This window comes from Balaenoptera acutorostrata, chromosome 15, assembly GCF_949987535.1.
Source record: "Balaenoptera acutorostrata chromosome 15, mBalAcu1.1, whole genome shotgun sequence".
Lineage (NCBI taxonomy): Eukaryota > Metazoa > Chordata > Mammalia > Artiodactyla > Balaenopteridae > Balaenoptera > Balaenoptera acutorostrata.
In genome coordinates this window covers 57,383,483-57,409,034 of record NC_080078.1, presented here as the reverse complement: position 1 = coordinate 57,409,034, position 25,552 = coordinate 57,383,483, and the positions used below count along the sequence as shown (strand labels likewise).

The window sequence follows — 25,552 nt, the reverse complement described above, 5'->3', positions numbered from 1 at the left end:
AGGAGGTGGGGCCTTTGGGAGGTGATTAGGTCATGAGGTTGAAGCCCTCTCGAATGGGAGTAGTGCCCTCATAAAAGAGCCTCAAAGAGCTTGATCTTTTGCCCATTCCACCACGTAAAGCCACTGAGAGAAGATGGCTATCTCCGAATCAGGAAGCAGGTCCTCACCAGATAACGAATCTGCCATGCCAAGATTTCTAGCCTCCAAAACTGTGAGAAGTGTTTTTGTTTCTAAGCCACCCAGTCTATGGTTTTCTGAGAGCAGCCATAAAGGACCAAGACAGCAAGTTTACCCAGATCTTTACTGCTCACCTTTCCCTCAGTTATCTCATACAGTACTTCCTAGGTTTGTTTTTCCTCATATTTAAGTACTTCATCCAAAGTACTTAAATGGGGGCCTTTGAGTGGCTAGACATAAAATTCTAAGTTCAAAGTTCTTTTTCTTCAGTCCTTAAAAATGTAACTCCACAAACAGGGCTGCTGTTGGAAAATCTGGTGTCCATGGGTTCCCAGCTTTAAAGGGCTTCGTTTTTGCTCGTTCTCTCTGGAAGCTTTCAGCGTTATTTTTATCTTTGTCACTCTTAAGTTTTACTATCCAGCAGCGAAGATGAATGAACTACATCAGTTATGTACCAACATGAAAGAATCTCACAATAATGAGTAAAATGTGACAACACATACACCTTTTACATAATGTCCAAAAACATGCAAAACTAAAACGGTAAATTGTTTAGGGATGCATATATATGGCAAAATTGTGAAGAAAAGCAAGAGAAGGATAAACCCAAATGGGGATGTACCAGGAGAGAGGCCCATGGGGTGGGAGGTGGCAGGGCCTTTAGTACTGAAATGTGCTATTGTCCCAACTGGGGGTGAGAACATGGGTATTCTTTTTTAAGTACCTCACACATATTTTCTGCATGTATATAGTGTAAGGTAAGACATTATCACCTTGTAACTGGATGCCTAGCAGTGGCTCATAGGTCAGGATACTGGGAACAGGAAGCAGCAGGTTGAACACCCTATGGGTGTGGCTGTGGTGGTCACTATGGCTGAAACTGCCAGAGACAAACCAGGGATAGAGATGGGGATGGAGGAGCTCTAAGTTTGTTCTAAATTAAGAAACACACCAATAACACACTTTTGGACTTGTCTTCATACCCCACCAGGAGCCACGCCTCTGATTGAATGAGCTGTCACCAGCTGCTCTCAGGCTTGGCTCTGAGCTTTTTCTGGCACCCACACCTCAGCATTTCCTGTCCCAGCCTCAACAGTTGGCCTGAAGGGGCCAAGACTGCTCTGGGAGCCTTTGATTCCACTGTGTGGACATGACAGCCTTTCTGGTCCCTAAAAGGTCTCCAGCCTCCAGATGTCACTAACTTACTAAGAGACTCATAATTTCATGCCAAAGTCCAGCATGAGTGCATCCTCTAACCAAGGTCTCCCTTCCCCCTTGGGCATCCTCCCAAGGAGCCCACCGTGGTTTTCTAGCTGTGGGGGCCAATGATACTTCAGCAATTGCTTTCCTCCTTTGAGTCTTCGATGTATCTAACAAAGGTGAACTTGTTGAACTATAATTTTTACTAGTCGAGTTCCCTCCCCTAAGTGATGACTTTTAAATAATGACAGTTTTCTTTAAAGACCAGCCAAAGAAGGTACGTGAACAGCAGAACGGTGTCCAGGAGAGCTTTTATTTGTACGGAACAGTTTTAAAAATACAGAATAAAATAGCTTTATCTCTACTATTATTCACAACATCTGGTCCAAATATTACATATTTTTAAAATACTTAAACGTTTAATGAAGCCATGTTAGAAAAACAATATGAAAATTCTTTTTAAAAACTCCATAAAAGAATTAGACATCTCAAAAAACAACCCCACCCCAAATACCCTCAGTATGCAAAATAAAAAACAAACAAAATCCCAGAAAGGTATATAGCCAAAGTCAGCCACAAAAACTTAAGGAAAATATAGGCATCCCCACTGTTTTAAGAACAGTCAGAAATTTATTAACATGTCAAACAAAGGTTGTTACGAACGAACAAAAAGGGTATTAACTTGGCTGTCAGTAAGACGGCACCACTGGGAAGGGTGTCCTAAGTGTTGGGAAACACACACAGAGCAATTCTAAGGAGGCTGGATGTTACTAGCGTAGAGTGAAGACGAGGCACAGTCAAGAACAGACTAAAAGGACAGGAATGTGTGGAGGCTGCTGAAAAGGGATCCTCTGCGTTAATGTGCTTCACAGGTCCACGGGCAGATGCTGAACGCTGGCAAAAACGGGCAATCTTCTTGCACTACTCCAGCTGTGACTGCGGGAAGGGTGGAGGGTGGGGGAGATCCTATTCTCTGTGTCAAAATCATAAGGGGACAGAGCACAACACGCATGGCATGTGAGGCCCCAGGTGTTTCCCTAAAGCCAACAGTGGCTCCCTGGAGAAGTGGGCCCTGTGAGAGCTCAGGCTGCCACGGTGTCCAGGGGGCACAGCTGGGTGAGCACACCAGGGGGCAGCAACAGTCACGCCAGGCCTGCTGCCTGCAGCTGAGCATCCACCCCAAGCCGTGGGGGTGAGTGTGCAGGATGCTGCCTTTCTTTGTGCCAGACAGGTTCTGGGATGAGGCTTCCGCCACAGCTCCTTGTTCGTCTCCTATCTGGCCTGACCACTCTTGTGGCATCGATATTATGGAAGATTATAGTTGCCAACTTCAAGTCTAAGTTGCTAGTACCAATATTTCAGCAGAGACATGAATTAAAGAAATAACAACTTAGCTCATGGTCATAAAATATACGCATGGGTAAATAAAGTATACACACATACGAAAGATTCATCAATGGAGAAATTCTATCATCACATGACATTGTCATGAAAATTATCATTCCCTCCCTGGAAAACTGTGACTATTATCCTGGGTAGAAATGTTATTTTACTATATGGAAATACTGTAATATTCATGCATAAACCAGGTTGTCATCATGAAAGCCAGTATTCTACAGTATGAAGCAAATCCTGTGTGTGAATTTGTTACCATGAAAACGGGAAACCATAAGGACCCATGGTTAAGCCACTTCCCTTGCCTTGATCAATCACAAGAAACTTACTACAATCTAACATTTGAAACCATCTTAAGAAAGATTCTGTATCAATTAATCTATGTTTAATTCCCTAGTGAGAATGAGAATGAAAATTGCCTACAAAGACTGGAGCCACTTCCCATTGTGAACCATTTAGATATTTTATCAAAACCAGTGGTGGGTTCGCCCTTGCCACCACAGTGATATTGTAGCATCTACTGTCCTATTTATAAGTTTCTACTTTCCACATCAGGATCACCAATGTAAATGTGAAAACGGTGGGTAGGTATTCACGTGGGAATTGGAGGGTGAATGCCCTGCCCAAGGACATTCACATCCAAAATATCCTAAAACATTCTATTGGCCAATGCATAGCGGGTATGTGGCCCCAGCAATGCAAGTGGGAGGTGCACAGGCACAGACTGTGCATGGCCACTGTGTCCCTCAAAACCTCCCCTTCAGGTGTGTGCTTAAACACAAGAAGCAGATGAATATATTTTTCTTTCAACTACAGACTCATTCTGTAGCATATCTGCTGGCCAGGGGACACTTCTTAATCTCCTGTCCCCTTCCCCCACCTTGGACAGAGAATCTAAGTTGGCCCCAATGGAACAAGAAGGGTGAAAACCCTCTTTTTCCAATAGGAGGTGTGGGCACAGGGCTTCTTTGCACATTTGAAGGCTTATGGAAAATATCCCCCCAGACCAGCAGATCTGAAACCTCTCAATAAGCCCAGCCCAGGAGAGTTTTCAGAAGGGAGAGGGTTCCTAGACATCTGAAGCACATGCCCTGAGTGTTACCCACTGGGAGGGAAGATACCTGGGTCAAGTTAAGCTGAAAGGAACTTGTTCCTGAATTACCAATGGTTCAGAGGCTTTCATTTGGATATTTGGTCCTTCTGCTCATCTAGAGAGCTAGAATACTGCAATCTCTGGGATGTTTTACAATTTTCCCCATTGTTCAGAGGAGAGAAATTGGAGATGCTGAGCAAAATACAAATAGAAGGAACTAAGCAACTAAGGGGACAACTAGGGCTGTCAGCCTCGAGGGCTTACCAAGTCAAACAGATGAAAATCACTTAACCAGTGTGCTTCTAAAGTAAATATGCACCAAATACACTTCAAAAAAAACATACCATACAAATTTAAATTTAGAATCTAAGTTCTTTACTTAATCTGCAATAAGGTCTTGGCAAAACAATGCAGTGGCTCTGAAGTGTTCTTGCCAGAATAGGCCTTAAAGCCCCAAACGTTACAGGGGTCAAGGAGGCTGTAGTGACACAATAATGCTGCCAAAGACATCCCAGTGTGGTGAGCTGAGCCAGCTGCGGGGGCAGGAAGTTCACCATGTGGACACAAGGCTGCCAAGAGCCATGTGCTCACTGCCTGGTAAACAACCAGGTAAATACTTAAGAAGCACTACCTCAAGAAACGAGGTCACTCAGGATTTTCCTTTGATTGCAAATTTCAAGCCAAATTCAATAAAAGTTATTTTTGTCAGAAACAATTTAATATTATTAATTAGAATTCAACAGAGGGGGCCTGCCAGCTGCTCTTCTTACTACCTTCAGCAATAACTTAAAGAGGAAAGGCAGCATTTGGCCAGGGGATCTAATCTTCCCCTCTGCAAAATCAAAATCCAGTGGACATTCAACATGGCAACTCACAGAAAGTCTCCTTAAGCCTTAACTGCCAGATATGAATGGCAACAGAACTGCAGTGATTAATTTACTAGGAGGCCGCACCATTCAATATGGCGGCTGTTTGTCACCTGCCCCAGCTTCCCTTCTTCACAAAACAAATTCACGTATAACTTAACCCATGGTTTCTGGGCTCTGGTCCAGTAGTCAGTTTTGATAAATAGATTAATAAGCATTATGTATTTACACTTTCATGGTATCAAGCAATACAAAACACAACCACAATAATGGTTACTGGCCTTTAAGAGCCAGGACAACAAGCTTCCCTGATGGTGTCAACAGCTTTACAAATGCTGGTTCCTTTCTTAATGGGGGATATGAGGTGAGGGACAAGTAATAGGTATGTAAGGTAAGAGGGTCACATGGAAAAACACTGATTTCAAAAATCTATAGTCAATAACATTAAATAGGAATAAAATCTTGTAATAATAGATACACACAACAATAACTGACATCCACATGTCAGCAGAACCAAGACCCCCATAAACACCTGCTTGGTGCCCTCATGGGCACTCTATACCCATCACACCAGCCAGGAGTGATAAATGCCAGATAGAGTGTCTCAGCTACTAGTAAAAAAAAAAGAGGCCAATATGAGATGTGCTGGCCCAGCTTGGGCCAGGGTGGCACCAAGAAAGTGCAGTTGAGAATCAGATACTGATTTCAAGGTACCTTCCCTTCCCGTCCAATCCCCCAATTTCCATTTTAATTATATCTGTACAGACTTTACCCATGCACAGATTTGGGCATAGGGTAAGCATGTCACTGTTTTCAACTGGCCAGCAGCCACCTCCTACAGGAGTATCAGGGAACACAGAATCTCATTTGACAATGCAAGGATACTGGTGCCCCTTGACCAGAGGAGGTCTTTGCAGGTGAAGGTCCTGGTGCTTCCAAGCACAGAAAGCCCCTGGACCCTGGAGGTGGCCTGTAAGAAAGCTAGCACAGGGTGTTAGAAGGGGACTGAAAACAAGGAATCGCTGTGGGCTTCAAGCATCCACTCCCACGGGAGGACAGGAACTTCAAATTCAGTGACCATGGCCAGCAATGGATGCTCTCAAGGGCAAAGGGTCAAGGGCTTAAATAAAAAGATAGGTGAGACACCATATTAGACAGGATCACAACCCACAACAAAAAAGCTACTTGTAATCTGTCTTAGCTCTGGGGTGGACAATGTAACTGCAGATCTACAGACATACATGTTACTGCTTGTTACTCAGCAAGGAACTACAGGTTCATGCCTCACTGCGGCTGGGCCACAGGGCGAGCTACGGCTATACTGTGGCCTGCGAGTCTTCATCTGAACTCCGGCTGTTAGCGCTCTTCCTGAGGCCTTTCCATGTGTAGCCTGCAAAGGTTGGGCTGATGGGTAAGTAGCTGAAACATCTGTATTTTTTAATAGTGTTCATGCCAAATGGCAAGTCGTAGGATTCCATGCCATCAAGAGACTTGCTCCCTTTGCCCACGCCCTTCTTCCATTTCCTGATTCCCCTTTCCTCTGGAGTACCTGTGGAACACACACACACAACAAAACAAAAACAGAACAATGGAATGTTTAGTTAAATAGTTCTACCAAGAATTGAGATTCTCCACTGCTGCTGTCTCATAGATTGAAAGGAATGGGATGACAGAAAAGAACACTTGAGGAGTAGCCGATGCCCAATCCAGAAATCTAAGAATCACTAATCCCTCAAAACAACCACTTCTCTCTAAAACGCCAATCTGATCTTGCAAAATGGGGCCCAGAGTCATTATTACAACTCACAATGCCTTCACCACTTGGTCACTGCACACCCACTCACCACTCATCCAGACATATCACTTTTTATACTGTTTTGCTCCATTTCAGTGGGTGGGGGCGTGTATTTGTCACATATTCCCCACTTGTTGTGCTCCTCTGAGGATGAACTGCCACTGGCATAACACTCCTGGCAATTCTGTACCCTGACAGATGAGTCAGGGAGAAAGATCTGGACCGACAGGGTTCAGCAACTCCTGGACTCCTTTTCAAAAATCTTTCCAGTGCAGAGTGGAGCACTGGCACCTGCTTTTAGCTACATGGGAGCCCTAACAATGTACTTCTCTGCCTGAGCCTGGGTGGTGAGCTTGACTCTATGGTGCAGGGCTTAGGAACCTCTCACATATAAGCTATGCCCTCCCATGGGCATTTCATTAATAAAACTGACTTTAATTTCCATCTGCCTGACTCCTTTGTCTCTCTCTCACTTAGTGCTGACTTAGGAGAGAAAGAGGATGTTACTGGCCTCCCACAAATCTAACACCTTCCACCTATTCATGTGTGTGATTCCTTCTGCCAGATGTGTTCACCCCTCACTCCCCTAGTAACCTCCTCTTGATTGAGGCTTTTTGGAGGTAGGTTACGGGCAAAATCTCAATAAAACCTTCAAGCTCAAGAATAAACATCATCCTTCCTTGACAGTGGATGAATCTACTAGTGCATCCATGGCAGCACTTTACAACGATACAAAGCAGCCTCCTCTAGGAAGCTGGGAAGGCCCCAAGGCAGGGCCCACATCATATCCTAGTCCATCACCCGGCACTTGGCATAGAATGCACCAGCTGTGAAACAAGGGCTATGGGTGTTGCAGAGAGAGCTGACTCCATACATCTCTCAGGCACTGGTCCTGGCAGTGGTCTGCCTCTGGAATGACTCATTTAAAGGACAGGCTCCACAAGGAGGAGAAGTGCTGCCCACTGGTAGCAGTTGGCTCAGGGGTGTGTGAACAAGTCAACAAAAGCCAAACTGCAGAGCTCCAGGCAAGGCTGAGCAGAAGGGCAGGCAGCTGGAGCATGCTTAAGGCATCCCGCTGCCACTTCACCATATGCAAGGAATTCATCTGCTTTTTCTTAAATGTAATTCAGCAAGAAGGAAAAAAAAAACAAAGTTTATTAGCAAAAAAGTGATTCATGAAAGGTGGCTGAAAGTGTCATCTTAACCACTTTAGAAAAGACAGTTTTAACCAGTGATTGCTTTGAACTGATTCACTCTTCCTGCTTCCCATATTTATTTGGCAAAAAAAAAGTATGTAATTACGTATGTAATAAGCATGTTTGATATATACCACATACCTGGGATGGTGTTATCCAAAATAAAAGCCACACAGCCTCCTACAAACATAGCAGTTGTGAGAAGAACATTCAACACTTGATCGATTCCTGTTATCCCTGAAAATGACATAGCAACTGGTCACTGCCAGTCAGAATAGGCCTGCCCTTGACTTAGAAAGGAACACTGGGGTGGACACTAATTGCCAGTCCATCAATACAGTGCATTAAAGTGTAAATTTCTGCTATGCATGTGTAGATAAATTTTTGCCAGTAACATGTTAAACTACTATGAATGCTTTCAACAATAATCAAAAGTTATCTCCATAAGGAAAATTCCTAACAAAGGTTCACAGAAGATAAATCTAATAGAGTGAAGTTCAACCTGTAATGAACTATGAAGACTTTGGGGGTGGAGGGGGGTGTTGTTTGCAGATTAAAAAAAAAATCAATATAAAAGATGGCTGTTGTAAGGCTGAAAATTTTACAAAGTGAATAACAAGACAACAAAAATATTTGTGGAGTCAGCAATCAAATGAAGGGCTTCAGAATTCTGGGTTACTAATTAGTGCTGAGCTTTTTTTAATTAGGAGCAACTTTATTTCTCAAGATGTTATCACATGAATGAGATATATTAAGACAGAAGTTCACACACTTTCTATATTTAAAAATATAATGATCCCCAACAGAAAAATAACACGTGTTTGGTTTGGTGAGAATATGGAGAAATAGAAATCACTGTGTCCCACATACCTGGTGGGAATGTAAAATGGTTCACCTGCTATGGAAAACAGGTGGTTAGGAGTGCAAAGGGCTTCCAGATAAGCTTCGGCCAAGTGGGATTTAAATGAAAAACATAGATGAACATTCATCAGAATGATTCCTGAAGTTCCAAAGTCCCCTCCAACTGGTGGTGAGCTGTTTGTGAACTGCTGGCTGTGGTTCCAACTTCCCCACAAGATTCAAGGCCTGTTTTTCCTACCTGTGACGAGAGGGTTCTGTCTGAGGTAACTTGGAAGGACAAGCCCAAAGAAGATTGAAAATCCAAGCACAAAGAGGTTCCGGGAAGAATTTAAATCAATGAACTGCAGGTTAGAGAGTCCAACAGCTGTGATCATTCCTGGAGAGAAAAACATTAGACCACAAGTTCCATTATCTCACCTACGGCATGGATGACAGATACACTGTCGAAGACAGACTCCCTACAATGTCCTTTCTCGGTCCCATCAGAAACAGGTTGGGAGACCTGTGTAGTTGACAGGACAGGGACCAAAATGTGACAACCTGGGTCTCTGATCCAAATGACCCTCGGCCTAGGCACTATTTGGGCCTAAATAAGGGGCATAAACATCCCACTATGCTTTTTTTAGACCAGGCAGAAAACTAAGGACATTGGTTCTCCCTCAAAAACTTGATTCAAACAATTTCAGTTACATTGGGAAATGCACCCAAATATCAAGTCCCTGATTACTACAGCTGAATGGCACAGAGATCGAGTCCCATCGTAAAAATGGTCAGTTTTAAATGGCCCAGAGGGGAAGATATCTGAGTTTAAATCAATTAGAAATGGCAATTAGAGGGAATAAAATTTAATTTGATTTTTCCTAGCTCAATTATTCTACCTTTAACATCAATTCAACTCAGAAAGTGATATGTGTTTATATGTTTTTAAGGTATGTCCTTTTGTATTTTAAAAAAGAAATTTATCGTTACCTTCAATCTCACTGAAGGGATTCCTTAGCAAATGTGAAGAAAGAAAAGGAGCCTGAGAAGGAAGCCGGCTATCAAGGAAATGGAATTTTACCAAAGAGAGTACAGAAGAGGGCGCCAAGCACAGGATCCGGGAGCGAGGCGAAGAGGGCGCTGAACTTTCCAATCATGCCTAATGCGAGCATGAGTGCTGCGCCGTACTGTATCACCCGACGACTGCCAACCTGTGGGACACACAGAGGGCAGAGAAAGGCGTTCACCTCGAGGCTCTCCAGCAGCACACACAACTACTCAGGCCCCGTGGGAAAATGTGACAAAACCCACAGACAAAATCTGGATTACTCTTAAAACTTTTAGTTAAGAGGGTTCAGTCTCATTTCACAATGAGGATTGATCTCAATACTCTAAACACATAAATATTACTATAAACACAACTAGAGTAAAAAGATTACCACCACCTTTCCTTGTTTCCATCCCATCCGGTTCTTGCCAGAAGCTGACTGTTCTGCTCTCCTTGACTACGGGGATCCTGGGGCTCAGCCTTTGCATCTCCGAGCCCTGGGCAATGTCACCTCAGTGTGCACCTGCTCCTGCGCTCTGGTCCTGGGTTTCTAATGCCCACAGTCACTGGCCAGGATGATCTTCTAGTGTCTCAAATGCAAAATGCAAAAACTACACTTGGCCCCTGCTTCTCTTCTGGGTTCTGGCAAATCAGACAAAACCCCCAAACATTTCTGGAACTACTTTTCCTCCTGGTGTATTACTCATTAGAGGTGGCACAGCCTGGAGACCAAAGAGTGCAGGAGCTGCCTGGCTCCTGTCTCTGCTCCACCTCTAACTATGAGACAGGCATTAGCCTCTCTGGGTGGCAGGATCCTCATCTCTGTAACAATGAACGGTGTGCTTCTGCTTTGAGGATTAAATGAGATGCATGTAAAATAGTCTGAACAGCACCTGGGAAGCATTAGGTTATTTGACAGCCTCCCACCTGAACTTGCTGCCTCTGGCCTTTCCTCTGCCCACACGTCCTCCCCACTACGATGGAGTGACCTCTTTAACATTGTGATTTGGGAGGTCAGTCCCCTGCCTAAGTCTTCGGGTTCTCATCCCCCTTCTGGCCAGTTCTCAGACACATCTTTCAAAATACTACCCCAATGCTACCTCTTCTGCAAAGCCTTCTTTGATTCCAAGGCTTGGCTTCCCCAACTCTGGACTTCTGCGGCACCATGTAAAGCATTTCCCATGCGGTCCCAACTTTATTGGTTAAGCTTGATCTCTGCCTTCTAGAAGCGTCCATCTAGTCCACTGTCACCCAGGTAGCGAGAGATGGAGCTAGCACTGGGCTCAAGAATCCTGCACTGTTGGCCCCTACTCTGTGTTGCCTCTCCCAGGAAAACATCCTGAGGACATAAACTGGATAAAACAGGTTCCAGAAATGGAATAGTGCCCACAGGGCTTTATGTATGACTTACAGTGAATAGAAGATGGCTACTTAAATTTTAAGTAACTAAAATGAAATGAAATGTAAAAGTCAGTCCGTCAGTTGTACTAGCCACATTTCAAGTGCTCCATAGGCATGTGTGGCTGGGGGCTCCCACAGGGGATAGTGCAGGTACAGAACATTTCCACTACTGCACTGTTCTCCTGGATGATGCTGGGCTGGACCTTCCAACAGCTTCTCAATGTGCCCAAGGGTCAAGTTCAGAATAAGAATTGAATCTTTCACTGAGCTGTCCAGCTAGAATCAGTCACAGCTGACACTGGAGCCTAGCGTCCATTACTCCAACTTACAGTTCCTCCCATTATACCACCACTATGTGCAGGGGAGCAGTGAAAAGGTCATGCAAACTGGCAAACGGAGCAAAAACTACTTACGCTTGGCTGTAATACATGATTAGGAAGGCTTTCATTTACAAATAGCTTGTTTTTCAGCATTTTCAAGGACCTACTACGTGACCAGCACTTGGGAAACTGGGATGGGGGGTGGTGATGGATACAAAGATGAGTAAGTCACAAGCTTATGATCAAATAATTGTACTGTTGCAATTGTTATGTTGCGTGGGAGTCCAGTGGGAAGAGATAACTCTGAAAAGTTGGGGAGGGTTCCCTGGAGATGGTCTTGAGGCATGAGTAAGAGAAAGAGTAACCAGACAGAGGGATCCACCTCCCAGCAGGGTCAGCCCTGTTAGGTGTGCAGGGGGGAGGGCTGAGCTGGCCCTAGGGATGCCTGAAACAATAAATCTCTTATGAAAACCATTCAAGGAAGGCTGATCTGCCTTAGATGCTGTCCAAAAAAAGCAGCAAGTTAGCCATTCTTCTGTTCAACAAACATTAACTGAGTGCCTATTATACATTTCTGTTCCAAACACCAGAGACACAGCCCTAAAATCCCTGCCCTGCTGGTGCTTACATGGAGCCTTCACATCTCCTTTCTCCACTCCCTGGAATCACCTCCCAGACTCCCTTCTGATCTCCTTCCTGAACTGTGGCTTTGCCTAGAGCCATTGAAAAATCGACACTGCATTTCTGACTTTCCAAAGTGTTCAACAGGGTGGTATGCTGCAGAGAAGAAATGACCTCCCTCTGGATACCATCAAAGAGACAGTTCAGCCAGGGAAGATGGTGTTTACTCTTCCTAGAAATAAACTTAGGGCTAAATATCATATAACAGTATCTCTATTTTGCTTATTTAACCCATGCTAGGTGCTTTACGTCAAGTTATTAATTCCAAAACCTTGCAAGCTATCTTTATAGACAAGGGTATAGAAACTCAGAGAGGTGACGTAACTTGCCCGTGGTCACTTTAGGAGAATGTGATGGAGCCAGGGCTGGATCCAAAGCAGCCACCTCCCTACCATGCCATGCTGCCCTTCTCTGTGGGACAGACACTGGAACACACTCAGCAGAGAAGTCCTGCACATGGAATCCAACCCATCCAACCCTCAGAACTTCAGAAAACACAATGGGGGAGGCAGCCTCAACTCTGATCAAATAGTTAGAATGTCCATGTCTGTACATGGAACACCATAACTGGATGAAGGATAGCAAACAGTGGAGTTGCCAGGAAATGGAGGTAGATTCTCCGCAAGAGCCACAGATGACCCTCTTTCTATTTGTTCTGGAAGTCTGAGACAATGGTCCAGACAGTGCTGTCTGGAAGAATTTCATACAGTGATGGAAACGTTCTGTATCTGTGCTTTCCTTTGGCAGCCACCAGCCACATGGGGCTACTGACTACCATATTAGACAACACAGATCTAGATCTAGAATTGTCAGATTTCAGATCTCAGTTCTAATCAGAAAAATGACTGTCCCAAGTCCTTCAGCTGGACAAGAGGCAGAATACTGCCTATAACCTTGTGCTTCCTTTTTCCTGGGCAGGAATCTTCCATCAGCCACATGGCTCAGGCCACAGAGAAGTTTCTGGTGCAAGTCCTACTTCCCCACCCCAAGGCATCTGTGTAGATGGCTCAATTATACCCCCTTGTGAGTCAGGGCAATGGAAACCGATTCCAGGGCTGATACTGCTCTCAAATGGATAAGACCTTCACCTAGGGTAAGTGGGTCCAAAGGGATTCCGAGGTAAGATCAATTGGCTCAATTAAAAAATGCGGGCAGGGTGCCTTTTCAGAATAAGCTAGCACCATCCAAATTATAATAAAGATAATTATTCCCCAAACCAGCTCAGTCAAGTTTTAGAAGGAACCTTAGTGACAGCACTACTTACTCCCTACAGTGACCTTGGTTAAATTATGTGATGATGTGTTTTAAAAAGGTGCAGAAAGGGAGCTGGCTTGTTAAACTGTTTCCCCAAGAGTCCCTCCATCTATAATAATTTTACTACTCCGTTATTTTGGATTAGTTATATGTCTACAGGTTCATGGCAGCAAAATGGCTAAAGAGTGAGTGGCTTATGCCCCATTTGGTGCCCATTTGACCCTTCCCTTAGCTCTGTGTGCTCAGCATCTGCTCTCACCATGGGCAGCAATAGAACCCAGGCATCCTGGAGGAAGTGCCCATCAGGCAGCCCTCACATGTCATGTGCCAGAAGCAACAGGCAGCAGGTGGGGCCACCAGCACACCTGAGGCTGAGCTCTGTGATGGCCTGGCCAACTTACAGGAAACCAACCAGCATGTCAGGCTTGCACAATGCATGCCCTGCTCCCTCTCCCTTGGATTTGCAGTTATAATTAACCAAACTAAGTATTTGGTTTCTTTTTATCTGGTTATATAATCTTGCAGAGGGCTGGAGAAGGATTTCTAATTTTAGAGAGGTCAAACAGTTCTAGAAGGCTCCAGCCCACCCCCAAATTCTCAAGTTCAGGAGGAAGACCTCTGACTCATGCAGGCCACCCTAGACGGTGAACCAGTTCTAACGGTGTCTAGCTGCGCAACATACAATGGCCAAGGCCGAGCTGCATTCCTCAACACCCTGGGCAAACAGCAAGCTTTGGCCCAAATCAACTGGGATATAAAATTTATTTGCTAGTAAATTTGAAAGGCCGAGAAGCAGCCTCCTTTTTACTGAAGCTGGATTGTGGTGTCTATGTTTGGAGTGGGGTGGGGAGGAGAGACAAGTGGGGAGGACTTCAGACCCAGGCACTGCTTCAACCTGAGTGACTCGCTGTGGTTTGTTCTGCCACTAACTCCACAACAGATTTCATCTGAAAGAGAAGAATGATGCTGCTGCAGTTGGAAAACTGTGTTACTGTAAGATTGATTTATTTGTAATGAGTAATATAATTTCTCACCTAGAACTAGTGCCATCTCCTAACTGGTCTCCTGTTTCTATCCTCTCTCCCGCCCACCATGTTCTACTTTCATCATAGCAGCCACAGTGATTCTTTAAAAAAAAAAAAAAAAAATCAGATGGAGCCACACCCTGCGGCCCCCACTTCCACTCGGCCCCTGGCAGCCTGTAGGGCTGCAGCACCTGGCCCTCAGCTACCCCAAGAACCTCACCTGCGCCTACCAGGCCGACGCCCACTCCCCCCTCTGCTTCCTGCCCCACTGGCCTCCTTGCTCATCTGCAGCGTGCCAGCCTGCTCCTGTGATAGGCTTTGCACTGGTGGTTGCCCTGCCGGAATGAATGCCCCTCCCCAGGTACCTGCACAGTTCCCTCCCTCAGCTTCATCAGGTCTTTGCTCAAAGTCATCTTCTCAACGCGGCTTAGCCTGACTACCCGATTTAACACTTACCCTCCTGATCCTCCACCCTGCCCCATATTTCTGTCATACTTATTATGCTTACTATTTATTGCTTGTTTTCCTCTGTTAGAATCTAAACTCCATAGACGATGGGGATATTTCTCTTTTTTATTCACTGATGTATCCCAAGTGCCTAGAACAGTAGCCTGGCAAAGGGTCAGTGCTTAATAAAAATTTGTGGAATGTATGAAGGAATAGCACCTGATGCCTGCCTACCCAGGTCAGTCAAGGCGAAAGAGACCTCTATCAGCATTCCAAAAACCCATCAATGAAAAAATAAGAGATGGGGAAGAAGATGATCTCGGAATTGGAGGCCATCCTTTTGGAACTCACAGTGGCCAGACCAATCAATGAAATGGATCAACATTTTGAGGCCCAACCATTTAATTAGAAAAATATTTGTACCTTAGTAATTCCCAAAACTCCAATGTTGGGACTGGATGAAGTAGAGCCATTCCCAGTACCAAATATGCCATCGAGAACACAGGAGAGACCCTCCACGAAAATCCCCCTAAAACGTAAAGGAATGGGGGAAAGAAAAACATTCATTCCATGGGAGAAATACTCTGAAATACACTCTAAATGGTTGTGGCCCAAAGGCAGGGCCCACAGACCTGTAGCCTCCACACTCCCCAGGAGGGGTTAGCAATGCAGGCTCTCAGGCCCCACCCCAGATCTGAAGACCTGCATTTTAACAGGATTCTCCATGCTCATTCAACTTTGAGAAGCACATCTCTGAACCACACATCAGACACAAATGTTTAAAAATTATTCCAAGTTAAAAGATTTTAGCCAGAAATATAAAGTCATTTGTTGGAATCTAAGACAAACATGGGTCATCCATTGATTTGATTCCTTTCCTATTACTATATAGTTTTATCAGAAAGGAAATGTTTTGTAATTTTGTAAACATTAAAACTTTTAAAAGAATCAGTATATAAGTAATTTACTCAAATGCAATAACTCCATTAGAGAAAAACAGAAAAACCAGGACTCTAAACCCCAACAGAACCAATGGAAGAGATGCTAAGACACCAGCCCTTTGGATCTCATCACACACAATCCCTTCTGGAAGGGTGGCAGCTGGCTGGGAAAGGCGGAATGATCTGGGCTATTTTCTCTTCTCTGCAGCTTCCACAGCGCCCAATTTGCCCCCAGCATCCAGAAACTAAAGACCAGATGTGCTGAGAATATAAACTCCACAGCTCATAAACCTCTAGATTCTACAGACTTCATTTATTCCTGCTCTTGTCTCTCTCTATATGAATTGTAACTGTGAATAGAACAGCTGGGAAAACAAGAAATCAAAGGGGACAATATATCCATGACCCAAACCAAGCAAAGAACAATGGCAGTACCTGGTACTTGTTTTGGTGAGTTTAAGGTCTAAGGTCTGGAGTGATCTCACAGAGAATGTCTTATACGATTGTTACCATGAGGAAGAAGGGTGGGAATTATGCTCCATATTATGGATGAGGAAAATCAGGGCAAAATGGGGGCAGTGACTTGTCCAAAACAAACAGCCAATAAAGAGCCCTGGTGCTTGGCTACTTCATGTTGAAACTCTTGGTTATCCAAACCAAAGAGCAAAGTATGAAGCGCTGGGCCCGATGAAGAGCTCGTTTTTTCTCAGGAACGCACCTGTTTATTGCATGGATGGGGGGCGGTGGGGCACAGGACAGCCTTGCACAGGCGTAGTAGTCCCCGATAGACTCGATAATACTGGCAACGACCGCACTGAGCATGCCGATGACACCAGCCGCAGAGATGGTGGGCAGTCCCCATTGAACTAAGGAAGGAAAACAAGCATGAAAGCCTCATGAACTTTCTTAGAGAGGCAGGCAAAAGTTTTCAGGACATTTGAGTCATTCAGTATGTCAGAGGACTCTACAAGATCCACTCAGATTTTTGAAGCTCATGGAAACTATTTGTTTATTTTTACACCTAAGCCATCAGTGCACTAGACACCTGGGAATAGTTTCTGAGTTGGATGAAGACAACCATAACCAGGATTGGTCTGCTTTATTTAAAAGAAGAAATTGTTTGGCTGGAAGAGGCGGGTGCTACTCTTCCTGCTTCAAAGCCACACTCAGTGTCTGTTAAATTACAGTTCAACACAGCCTGCTTTGTTGGCATAGGAATTTGTATGAAGAGGATTTTTAGCCCTGCTGTGCAAAGCATGACACAAAATAGTGCTCCTGCCCAGGGGGTGGCATCAAATGAAAAGTCACCAGCTAAATTTAAATCCCAAGAGTAAAGCATGGCACAAAGTATAGACAACCCTTCTCTAGTATAATTCCAGCACTTATTTTTGTTTAAGTAAACCATGTTATGGGAAATTAAAGAGTTTCCTTTAAGAAAGCAAAGTCCCCAGGTAGCTTCATTTTGAGTATCCTACCCAGATTTAATTTTTTACTAGGGTTTTTTTTTTTCTTTAAAAGTATATCTATTTGGATACCAAAAACCATTGATCTTATTTAATAAAAATAGCATGAGGAACCTTCACTGTTAGAACAAATAGACTTCTTTGTAAAGTACCTAGACCTTCTTTCCCTGAACCATTAGTTATAATAGAGCTACTAAATAGAAAGGACAGTGAAAAAAGAAATGTATAAAATGTTCTCTTGTGCAGGGGCCAACAGTGTACTGAGGGATCAGGACACTAAAAGATCTTGGAACCAGTGCAACGATTAGACTTCCAAATGAAGGCAACCCAAACCAGGTCACAATGAGTACCAGTTAGGAAGTCAGGAAGTAGCATAGTCCCTGTCCAAGAAGGGCCTGGAGAGCAGGAGACAGGTGGAGAGGGCGTTCTGGGTAGGCAGCAGCCTGAGCCTCAGTGGATGGACACAGCCGGGCAGGAATAGGCTAGTGCTCAGCAGAGGGGGGTGTGCAGCATGGGGCAGGTAGGTTGGGAAGGCCTTGACCAGCCCCCTGGAGGGGCTTGGCCTCTGTCTCATAGGTAATGGGAGCAACCACAAGTTTGGGAAGAAAAAGATGACACGTAAAGTAAGATGTGCAGAATATGCCTGGAGTGTGTGTGTGGACAGAACTTTTCCTGCCTGGAGCTCACTTTACCCTGTGGGAGCTGACCAGGGGGTGCAGAGGCAGCCTGTGGTCAGGGGTTCAAGGTGCAGACCCACCAGCAACTGGCTTGGTCAACATCTCGTCTCTGCATTGGTTTGGAATGGATTCTTCTCATGCAAATGATTTCTTTATCAAGCAACATTTTGTGTTTTCTAAATAACCTTTTATATGGTTACCTTTGCTGATGTACCACTGTGGTTTCATTTTAGTATCTTGATTTTGGGGGTTGGATTCTTGTTTTATTTTGCCATTTATTATTTTTCAGAAATTGCCTTTTATTTTCTGTCTTTTTACTTGTTTACTGCTTTCTTATTTTTTCCCCTTTGCCTGAAATCCTTATTTTTAAAATCTTTATTCCATTTACTTCAACATTTAAAATTTGTAATCTTAATTTTTGATCCCTTTTCCTTCAGATTATTTATTTATTTAAATTTTAAACCTGTGGGCTTCCAGTCTTCTATTTAAGTCTGTTATTTCATCTTTCCTCTTATCTAGAAGCTTTAATTTATTTTGTTACTTTATAGCAGAGTTTCTCAACTTGGCACTGTTGACATTTTGGACCAGAAATCTGTATTTTAACAATCAATCCAGGTAATTCTTAGCATATTAAAGACTAAGAACCACTGCTCTAGATATATGAAAACTTGTCTCTGGATTAAGCCAAATCATTAGAGAGTACATAAGACTACATCCTTTAGCTCTGGAAGTAGCTCTTTATCTAGGGGAGCTCTGGCAATAGAGAAGCTGGTGGCAGTCAAGGGCTGTTGTCAAGAGGAGCCAGACAGCACTCTCTGCAGTCATGACATTAAGGCCCTGTCCAACTCAGTTATGCCTCCTTGTGCATGGGCCCCATGGTACCTGAGCAAAATCTCTCTGGTCTCTCAACACACGCACAGCTGCTTCTCCTGGACAGCCCACTCTGTGTTTCTATTTGTGCTCATCTTGGGAGCCACATGCACAGGCAGCGAGGACCACCCCGAATGTGCCGTGGGGGCTTCCTCCTACCTGCCCTCCCATGCCTCCTCCTGACTCCCTCACCAATCGACTTTTAAACTCACTTTATCTCAGATTACGTGTATGTTTACAAACCATGTACTGGGGAGGAATAGGGGGAACGAACTTGTGTATACATAAATACATACTTATACCATATAATCTGATGAGAATGTTTTTTAGAAAGACTAAGCTTTTTACAGTGTTTGTAAATGTGTCAAGACCAGAAGGAACAACTGCCAGCATCCCTATCATTTAACATGCTTAGAACAGTTATCTTTTCTTTTTTTTTGGCCATGTCGCGGCATGTGGGATCTTAGTTCACTGACCAGGAATTGAACCCGTGCCCGCTGCAGTGGAAGCACAAGAGTCCCAGCCACTGGACTGCCAGGGAAGTCCTTAGAACAGTTATCTCTAACCCAGTCTTAATATCCTTGGCTCTTCCTCCTTGTCATAAAATATGAAAATGTGACTGCTGGACAGGGGCATAAATTGGCACAACCCAACTAAGTTCAGGTTTCCATTCTAATAAAAACCTTAAATGCCAGGAACAGACTCTTCACAATACAACAACAAGCATGTAATCATCACTGGGTTCACACCAATCACTTTCGGGGCTGGGGTCTAGAAAACGCTACACATGAATCCAAGTGATACCTCACAGATGGGGATTGTACATCTCTGCCACCTGGCCAAGAGTTACCCAACACTGAAATTATAAATTAAGATCCATCATCCAACCATTTGTGAATGAATATTAGTTTACCTGACAGCTGTGACCAAATTAAAAAAAAAATTATAGCTACCCATTAAAAGATTATACAAACTCCATCATGCTCGAGCCGTCTGCTAATCTTCAGGCCCCTCCCACTCAAGTCTGTTCATTTCAGTGGCTTGGGTACTGTGCAGCTCTGTACTTGCCTTTCTAAGCAGCTGCCCTCAAATCCTGGCCACCAGAGCTCAAATCTGGCAAGAGACCCCTTTATGTCTGGGATTTTGTCCTAGTGGAACCAAAAGAAACAACCAGTATACCTGAGAAGGGAGCTGGTTAGTCTCTGTGTGTTAACTATGGCCCTCTGGGGACAAAGCCTCCTGCCTCCCTTTTCTGCTGTCTAATCCTCTAAGGGCCAGAATGGTAAGACTTCTAGGGCATGCTCTGGGACAAAGAAGGCCTTTCGTGTTGCACAGCCTCCTGCCAACTTCCAACTCCTCTAGGTTGGGCCCTTGTGGGCTCCTGACCCCTCTTGGCCACCAGAATACTTACATGGGTATGGGACCTTAAACCACGGGGCTACCAGAAGCACACCCTGCCTGGCATCAGTTCGAGCATAGAAGCCATACTTCGTGCTATCAGGAGGGAAGACATCTGTTACTGTGAAGATGAAGCAGAGCAGCCAGGACACAAGGATGGCCAGGATGATCTGAAGTGGTTAAAGGAAAAAGCTCTGTCAGGCCAACAGAAGTGGTGGTTGTTGGCAAAAGACGCCTTCTTGCAGTCGGAATATCATACCCCAGAGCCCATCATCATCAGTACTTTGCAGAAAAAACACATAAGGGATCTGCTTAGAACCTATTCCTTGAATGGAATCACATTTAGAGAGAGTAGTTTTATGCAGTGAAGTTATTTAGCCGAATCTGGCTAGTAAAATAAGAATAATGGACAATGGGCCTGAAAAGGCCACTTGGAGTCAGACCTCCCTCAATTCCAAGGACAACCAATGCCCTCTCACATACTGCTAAAAGGACTCCAGAATTGGAAACTTCCACTGCTTTTAAATTTTAGGTCCATGGTGATTTGGGTGGTCATTAGTACCCTGGTATCATCACACAGACATGGTCCCCCCAGGACGACCTGCTTAAAACCCCTCTTCTCATATAAACATTTTACATATGAACCAAAGGCAATATTGCCAAAAAAAAAAAAAAAAAGGTGACTACTCACAGGGAACATTTTGAAAAGCTGTAACTTGTATGCAGTCCATCCTTTCTTGGATTTGTAAATTGGGAGAGGAAATTTAACATTTCTGGCATATTGAGAAAACAGTAATACTAGGAAAATTGTCCTGAGGAGAGAAAGAAAATGATCTAGGTTAAAGGCTGTTATGTCTGTGTTAAAAATAATACTCAAAGCTTCAATGGCAAAATTGACCACACGTGTTCAACTCATTTCTTTACAAAGCTGCTAGTCCTCTATTATTTGGGAAATCATATTTTTTGGAAATGATTTTTGGATCTTAACATTTCTAGATATGGAAATGAAATTGCCATGTAAATGCTTTGGCTAAATATTCCTTAATAGAATAAGAAAACCCAAAGAGTGTACACACTGATAGGAAAAGCTCACACTATGTAAGGGAACAAGACAAGATGCCAGATACAACATACTGCACAGTATAATTACAATTATAAATTAACTAAAAAGCAGCTACCACACAAGAGTGCATGTACACACACACATGCATGCATGCATGCAAACAGGTAAGAAGGACAGGATCCAAAATGCTCACAAGGATTGGCTTCAGGTGGCAATGTGATTTGTGACCTTTTTTTCCCCACTTTTCTGTATTTTCTGATTTACTTGTAAGGAACATAAATTACTTTTTAAAAGCAAAAAGTAAAACTTCAATATTCAAGAAAGCTATATACAGTAGAATTCAATATTAATAATAATATTCCTGAGAGGTTTCTGTGTCAGACATTACACATAGGTCTTCCTGCCCATCATCCTAGCCTTCTACAGCGGCTTCTATAACCATCCGCTTTACAGAGAAACAAAGCCAGCAGTCCAAGATCATGCAGCTACGTGGGCCAGAGGTCTAGATCTACAGCCTGGGCTCTGAACTACTTTGCCACACTGTTTGTGAGGGCAGGGATGCCTGGGTTGACTCAAAAGTTTCTCTCTACCGAGTCCCACACTCTTGACCCAGGTACACTGAATGCTGCAGGAGGCAGGTCGGCTGGTGACCCCCCTGCAGCAGGACTCAACACAACCTCATCCACCTGATGCCCCATGTGTGGCAGGTGTGGGATGGCTTCCCACCGCTGAAATGATGAAGGCGTACAACAATATGTCTCATCACCCATAGGGACTCATTCTTTCCCTTACAACCTGAGGTAGAGTTGGCAAGAAGAGTTGATTCTCAGTCAAAGTTAAGCTTAATTGTTCCTGGGCACAGTTCTAATTGCTGAGATGGAATTATCAGTTTCATTGAGAGCTGGTCAACTGCAGCTTCATGGTCACATTCCACCTGAGGTGTTGACTGCAGCCGGCCGCCATTCTACCATCTCCCCACCTATGCAGGCACTTTGCTGACCTGGTACCACCACAAAGTCATCAGACCAGTACCAGTTCAAGAATGAAAACATAAATGGTGCCCAAGTTATTCCAACTCCCCCAGGAAGGTGAAGTTTAACAAAAACCAATACAACAATGAGGGATACTAAAACAGGTGTATTTTAAACTTAGACCAATGTAAAATTTTCACGCCTTAAAAAAGTTATTGGTTTTCTTCCAAAGTATATACTAAGATCCAAAAAAGCCTGGTATCTATTATTACTGTTATCATTATTGCAGGCAACATCCCACCTGACAGTTACACCTGCATTACGGTGTTCACTTTTCAAAGCACGTTTAAAAATGGAAAGGAAACACATAACAGAATCCAAGGAAGGTGACCCAGATCTCAGGCTCAAATCTGGCAACTGAAATTGAGTAAGTGAACTGGGCAGGTGAACACTACTCTTCTATTTTTATCCTCAAATACACCTGTGGGGCAGGTAGGGCAGGCAGCCCCACTGCAGAGAGGCAGAAGCAGAGGCTCAGGGGTGGGTGACGTGTCTGAGTTCACAAGACTTGGCCTAGCACATAAGGGACAGGAGCTGAGCCCCGATCCTCAGGCCAGGGTTCGTGTTCACCACACCAGGTGTTTTCCATCTCATGTTACATTTTGCTTGCTTGTCTACCTTTGTTTTAACCTTACCTATATTATGCAAGCAATGCATACTAAGATTTAGAAAAATTATAAAAGGCAGATAAGCAAAAAGAGACAAAATCTTGAAGACTGTTCATCATCTCACATTGGGCGATAAGCATGCAGCATTCTGGTCTATCAATTCCCAGGGCTTTTCAGAGCAGCGGTCCCCAACCTTTTTGGCACCAGGGACCGGTTTTGTGGAAGACAATTTTTCCACGGACGGGGGGGCGGGGGGGATGGTTCAGGTGGTAATGTGAGTAATGGGGAGCGGCATGTAAAGCTTCGCTCGCTCGCCCACCACTCACCTCCTGCTGTGCGGCCCAGTACCTAAAAGACTGTGGACCAGTACTGGTCCGCGGCCTGGGGGTTGGGGACCCCTGTTTTAGAGCATGTCATTGGGTCCCAGGCACTGGGATAGAGAGGGAGACAGGACTATCTGATGTCATCCTTGCCCCTGGAGCACAAACAGATCATCATTTGGCCCAAACTCAAATCATACTTTACATGCTACTTCCCAACTAGCTTGCAGCCCCAGTTAACGCCCTGACCTCAAGAGATGGCAACCTGCATCAGCACCTTAGTGGCTGCTTAGCATTCCATCTAGTGGATGTACCACATCTTATTTAAACACGTCCCCTAAGGTATGACACTGGGAGCAACGAAACAACTGCAATGAATCATCCTTCCCTGGCACCAGTCTGAATGTCTCCTTATGACAAGTTCCTAGGACTAGAACAGATCTGTCAAACAGTGAACACCTTATTAAAAAGTGTTTAATACAAACTGCTAAATACATACAGAAAGGTTGGGTGAATTTACAATCCCACCCAGAGACCAATGTCCATCTGCTGATGTGACCAACAAGGGCTTAATTTCCAAAATATACAAACAGCTCATAAAACTCAATAACAAAAAACCAAACAACCCAATCGAAAAATGGGCAGAAGACCTAAATAGACATTTCTCCAAAGAAGACACACAGATGGCCAACAGGCACATGAAAAGATGCTCAACATCACTAATTATTAGAGAAATGCAAATCAAAACTACAATGAGGTATCACCTCACACCAGTCAGAATGGCCATTATTCGCAGTGGTTAAGAATCCGCCTGCCAATGCAGGGGACACAGGTTTGAGCCCTGGTCTGGGAAGATCCCACATGCCGTGGAGCAACTAAGCCCGTGTGTCACCACTACTGAGCCCGTATGCTGCAACTACTGAAGCCTGAGCACCTAGAGCCCATGCTCCGCAACAAGAGAAGCCCCTGCTCACCACAACTAGAGAAAGCCCATGCACAGCAACAAAGACCCAATGCAGACATAAATAAATAAATAAATAAATAAATAATTTTTTTAAAAAAGAATGGCCATCATTAAAAAGTCTATAAAAAACGAATGCTGGAGAGGGTGTGGAGAAAAGGGAGCCCTCCTGCACTGCTGGTGGGAATGCAAATTGGCACAGCCACTATGGCGGTTCCTCAAAAAACTAAAAACAGAGTTGCCATATGATCCTGCAATCCCACTCCTGGGGATATATCTGGAGAAAACTCTAATTCTAAAAGATACATGCACCCCAATGTTCACTGCAGCACTATTTACAATAGCCAAGACATGGAAATAACTTAAATGTCCATAGATAGATGAATGGATAAAGAAGATGCGGTACAGAAACTAACACGATATTGTAAATCAACTATACTTCAATTAAAAAAAAAAAACCTACACTTAAAAAAAAAAGATGTGGTACATATATGCAATGGAATACTACTTAGCCATAAAAAAGAATGAAATAATGCCATTCGCAGCAACATGGATGGACCTAGAGATTATCATACTAAGTGAAGTAAGTCAGAAGGAGAAAGACAAATACCATATGATATCACTTATATGTTCAATGAAAATATGACACAAATGAATTTATCTATAAAATAGAAACAGACTCACAGACATAGAAAACAGACTTGTGGTTGTGAAGGGGGAGGGGGGAGGGGAGGGATGGACTGGGAGTTTGGGATTAGCAGATGCAAACTATTGTATATAGAATGGATAAACAAGAAGATCCTGGGACTTCCCTGGTGGTCCAGTGGTTAAGACTCCATGCTTCCACTGCAGGGGGCACAGGTTTGACCCCTGGTCGGGGAACTAAGATTCCGCATGCCATGTGGCGCAGCCAAAAAAAAATCAAAAACAAACAAACAAACAAAAAAATAAAAAAACAAGCTCCTACTGTATAGCACAGGGAACTATATTCAATACCCTGTGATAAACCATAATGAAAAAGAATGTGTATATATATGTATAACTGAATCACTTTGCTGTACAGTAGAAATTAACATAACATTGTAAATCAACTATACTTCAATGAAATAAATTTTTTAAAAAAAGAGTGTCCATTTGCTACTCACTGCAACACAGGGTCTTATACTTTTAAATCCCTACCAATTTCATCAATTTAAAAAGCTGTATCATCATTTATTTTAATATTCATTCTTTACACATGAGAATAGGTATTTCAGCATTGTTTGCAACAGCAAATATTTTAAACAACGTGCTTGAGTATCAACTGGGGAATGGTTTAATATAGACTATTTCACACTACTTAACATCGTGTAGTTGTACAAAGAATGAAACAGACCTAAACACATTGTCTTGGAAAGGTGACCCTGACAAATTATTGGGATGAAAAACAAATTATAAAATAATGGTAAAGCTGTATATTTGCACATGTTTGTATTTCTGCAT

The 25,552-nt window shown here is 43.7% G+C and overlaps 1 protein-coding gene across 2 annotated transcripts in view; it reads right to left on the bottom strand.

Moving 5' to 3' along the window:
- Positions 1 to 1,671: 1,671 nt before the first annotated feature.
- The window catches only part of SLC23A2 (solute carrier family 23 member 2), a 141,905-nt gene continuing 118,024 nt past the window's right edge, over positions 1,672 to 25,552 (bottom strand). The window contains exons 9-16 of one of the 2 annotated variants that reach the window (XM_057529468.1): positions 20,779 to 20,899; positions 20,101 to 20,257; positions 16,398 to 16,545; positions 15,162 to 15,267; positions 9,644 to 9,773; positions 8,822 to 8,959; positions 7,864 to 7,959; positions 1,672 to 6,280 (exon numbers count right to left, since the gene is read on the bottom strand). In XM_057529468.1, the coding sequence (XP_057385451.1) occupies positions 6,048 to 6,280; positions 7,864 to 7,959; positions 8,822 to 8,959; positions 9,644 to 9,773; positions 15,162 to 15,267; positions 16,398 to 16,545; positions 20,101 to 20,257; positions 20,779 to 20,899 (1,129 nt within the window). In that variant the 3' untranslated portion in view covers positions 1,672 to 6,047. The remainder of the gene's footprint in view (positions 6,281 to 7,863; positions 7,960 to 8,821; positions 8,960 to 9,643; positions 9,774 to 15,161; positions 15,268 to 16,397; positions 16,546 to 20,100; positions 20,258 to 20,778; positions 20,900 to 25,552) is intronic. The other variant, XM_057529469.1, reaches the window with a different exon arrangement.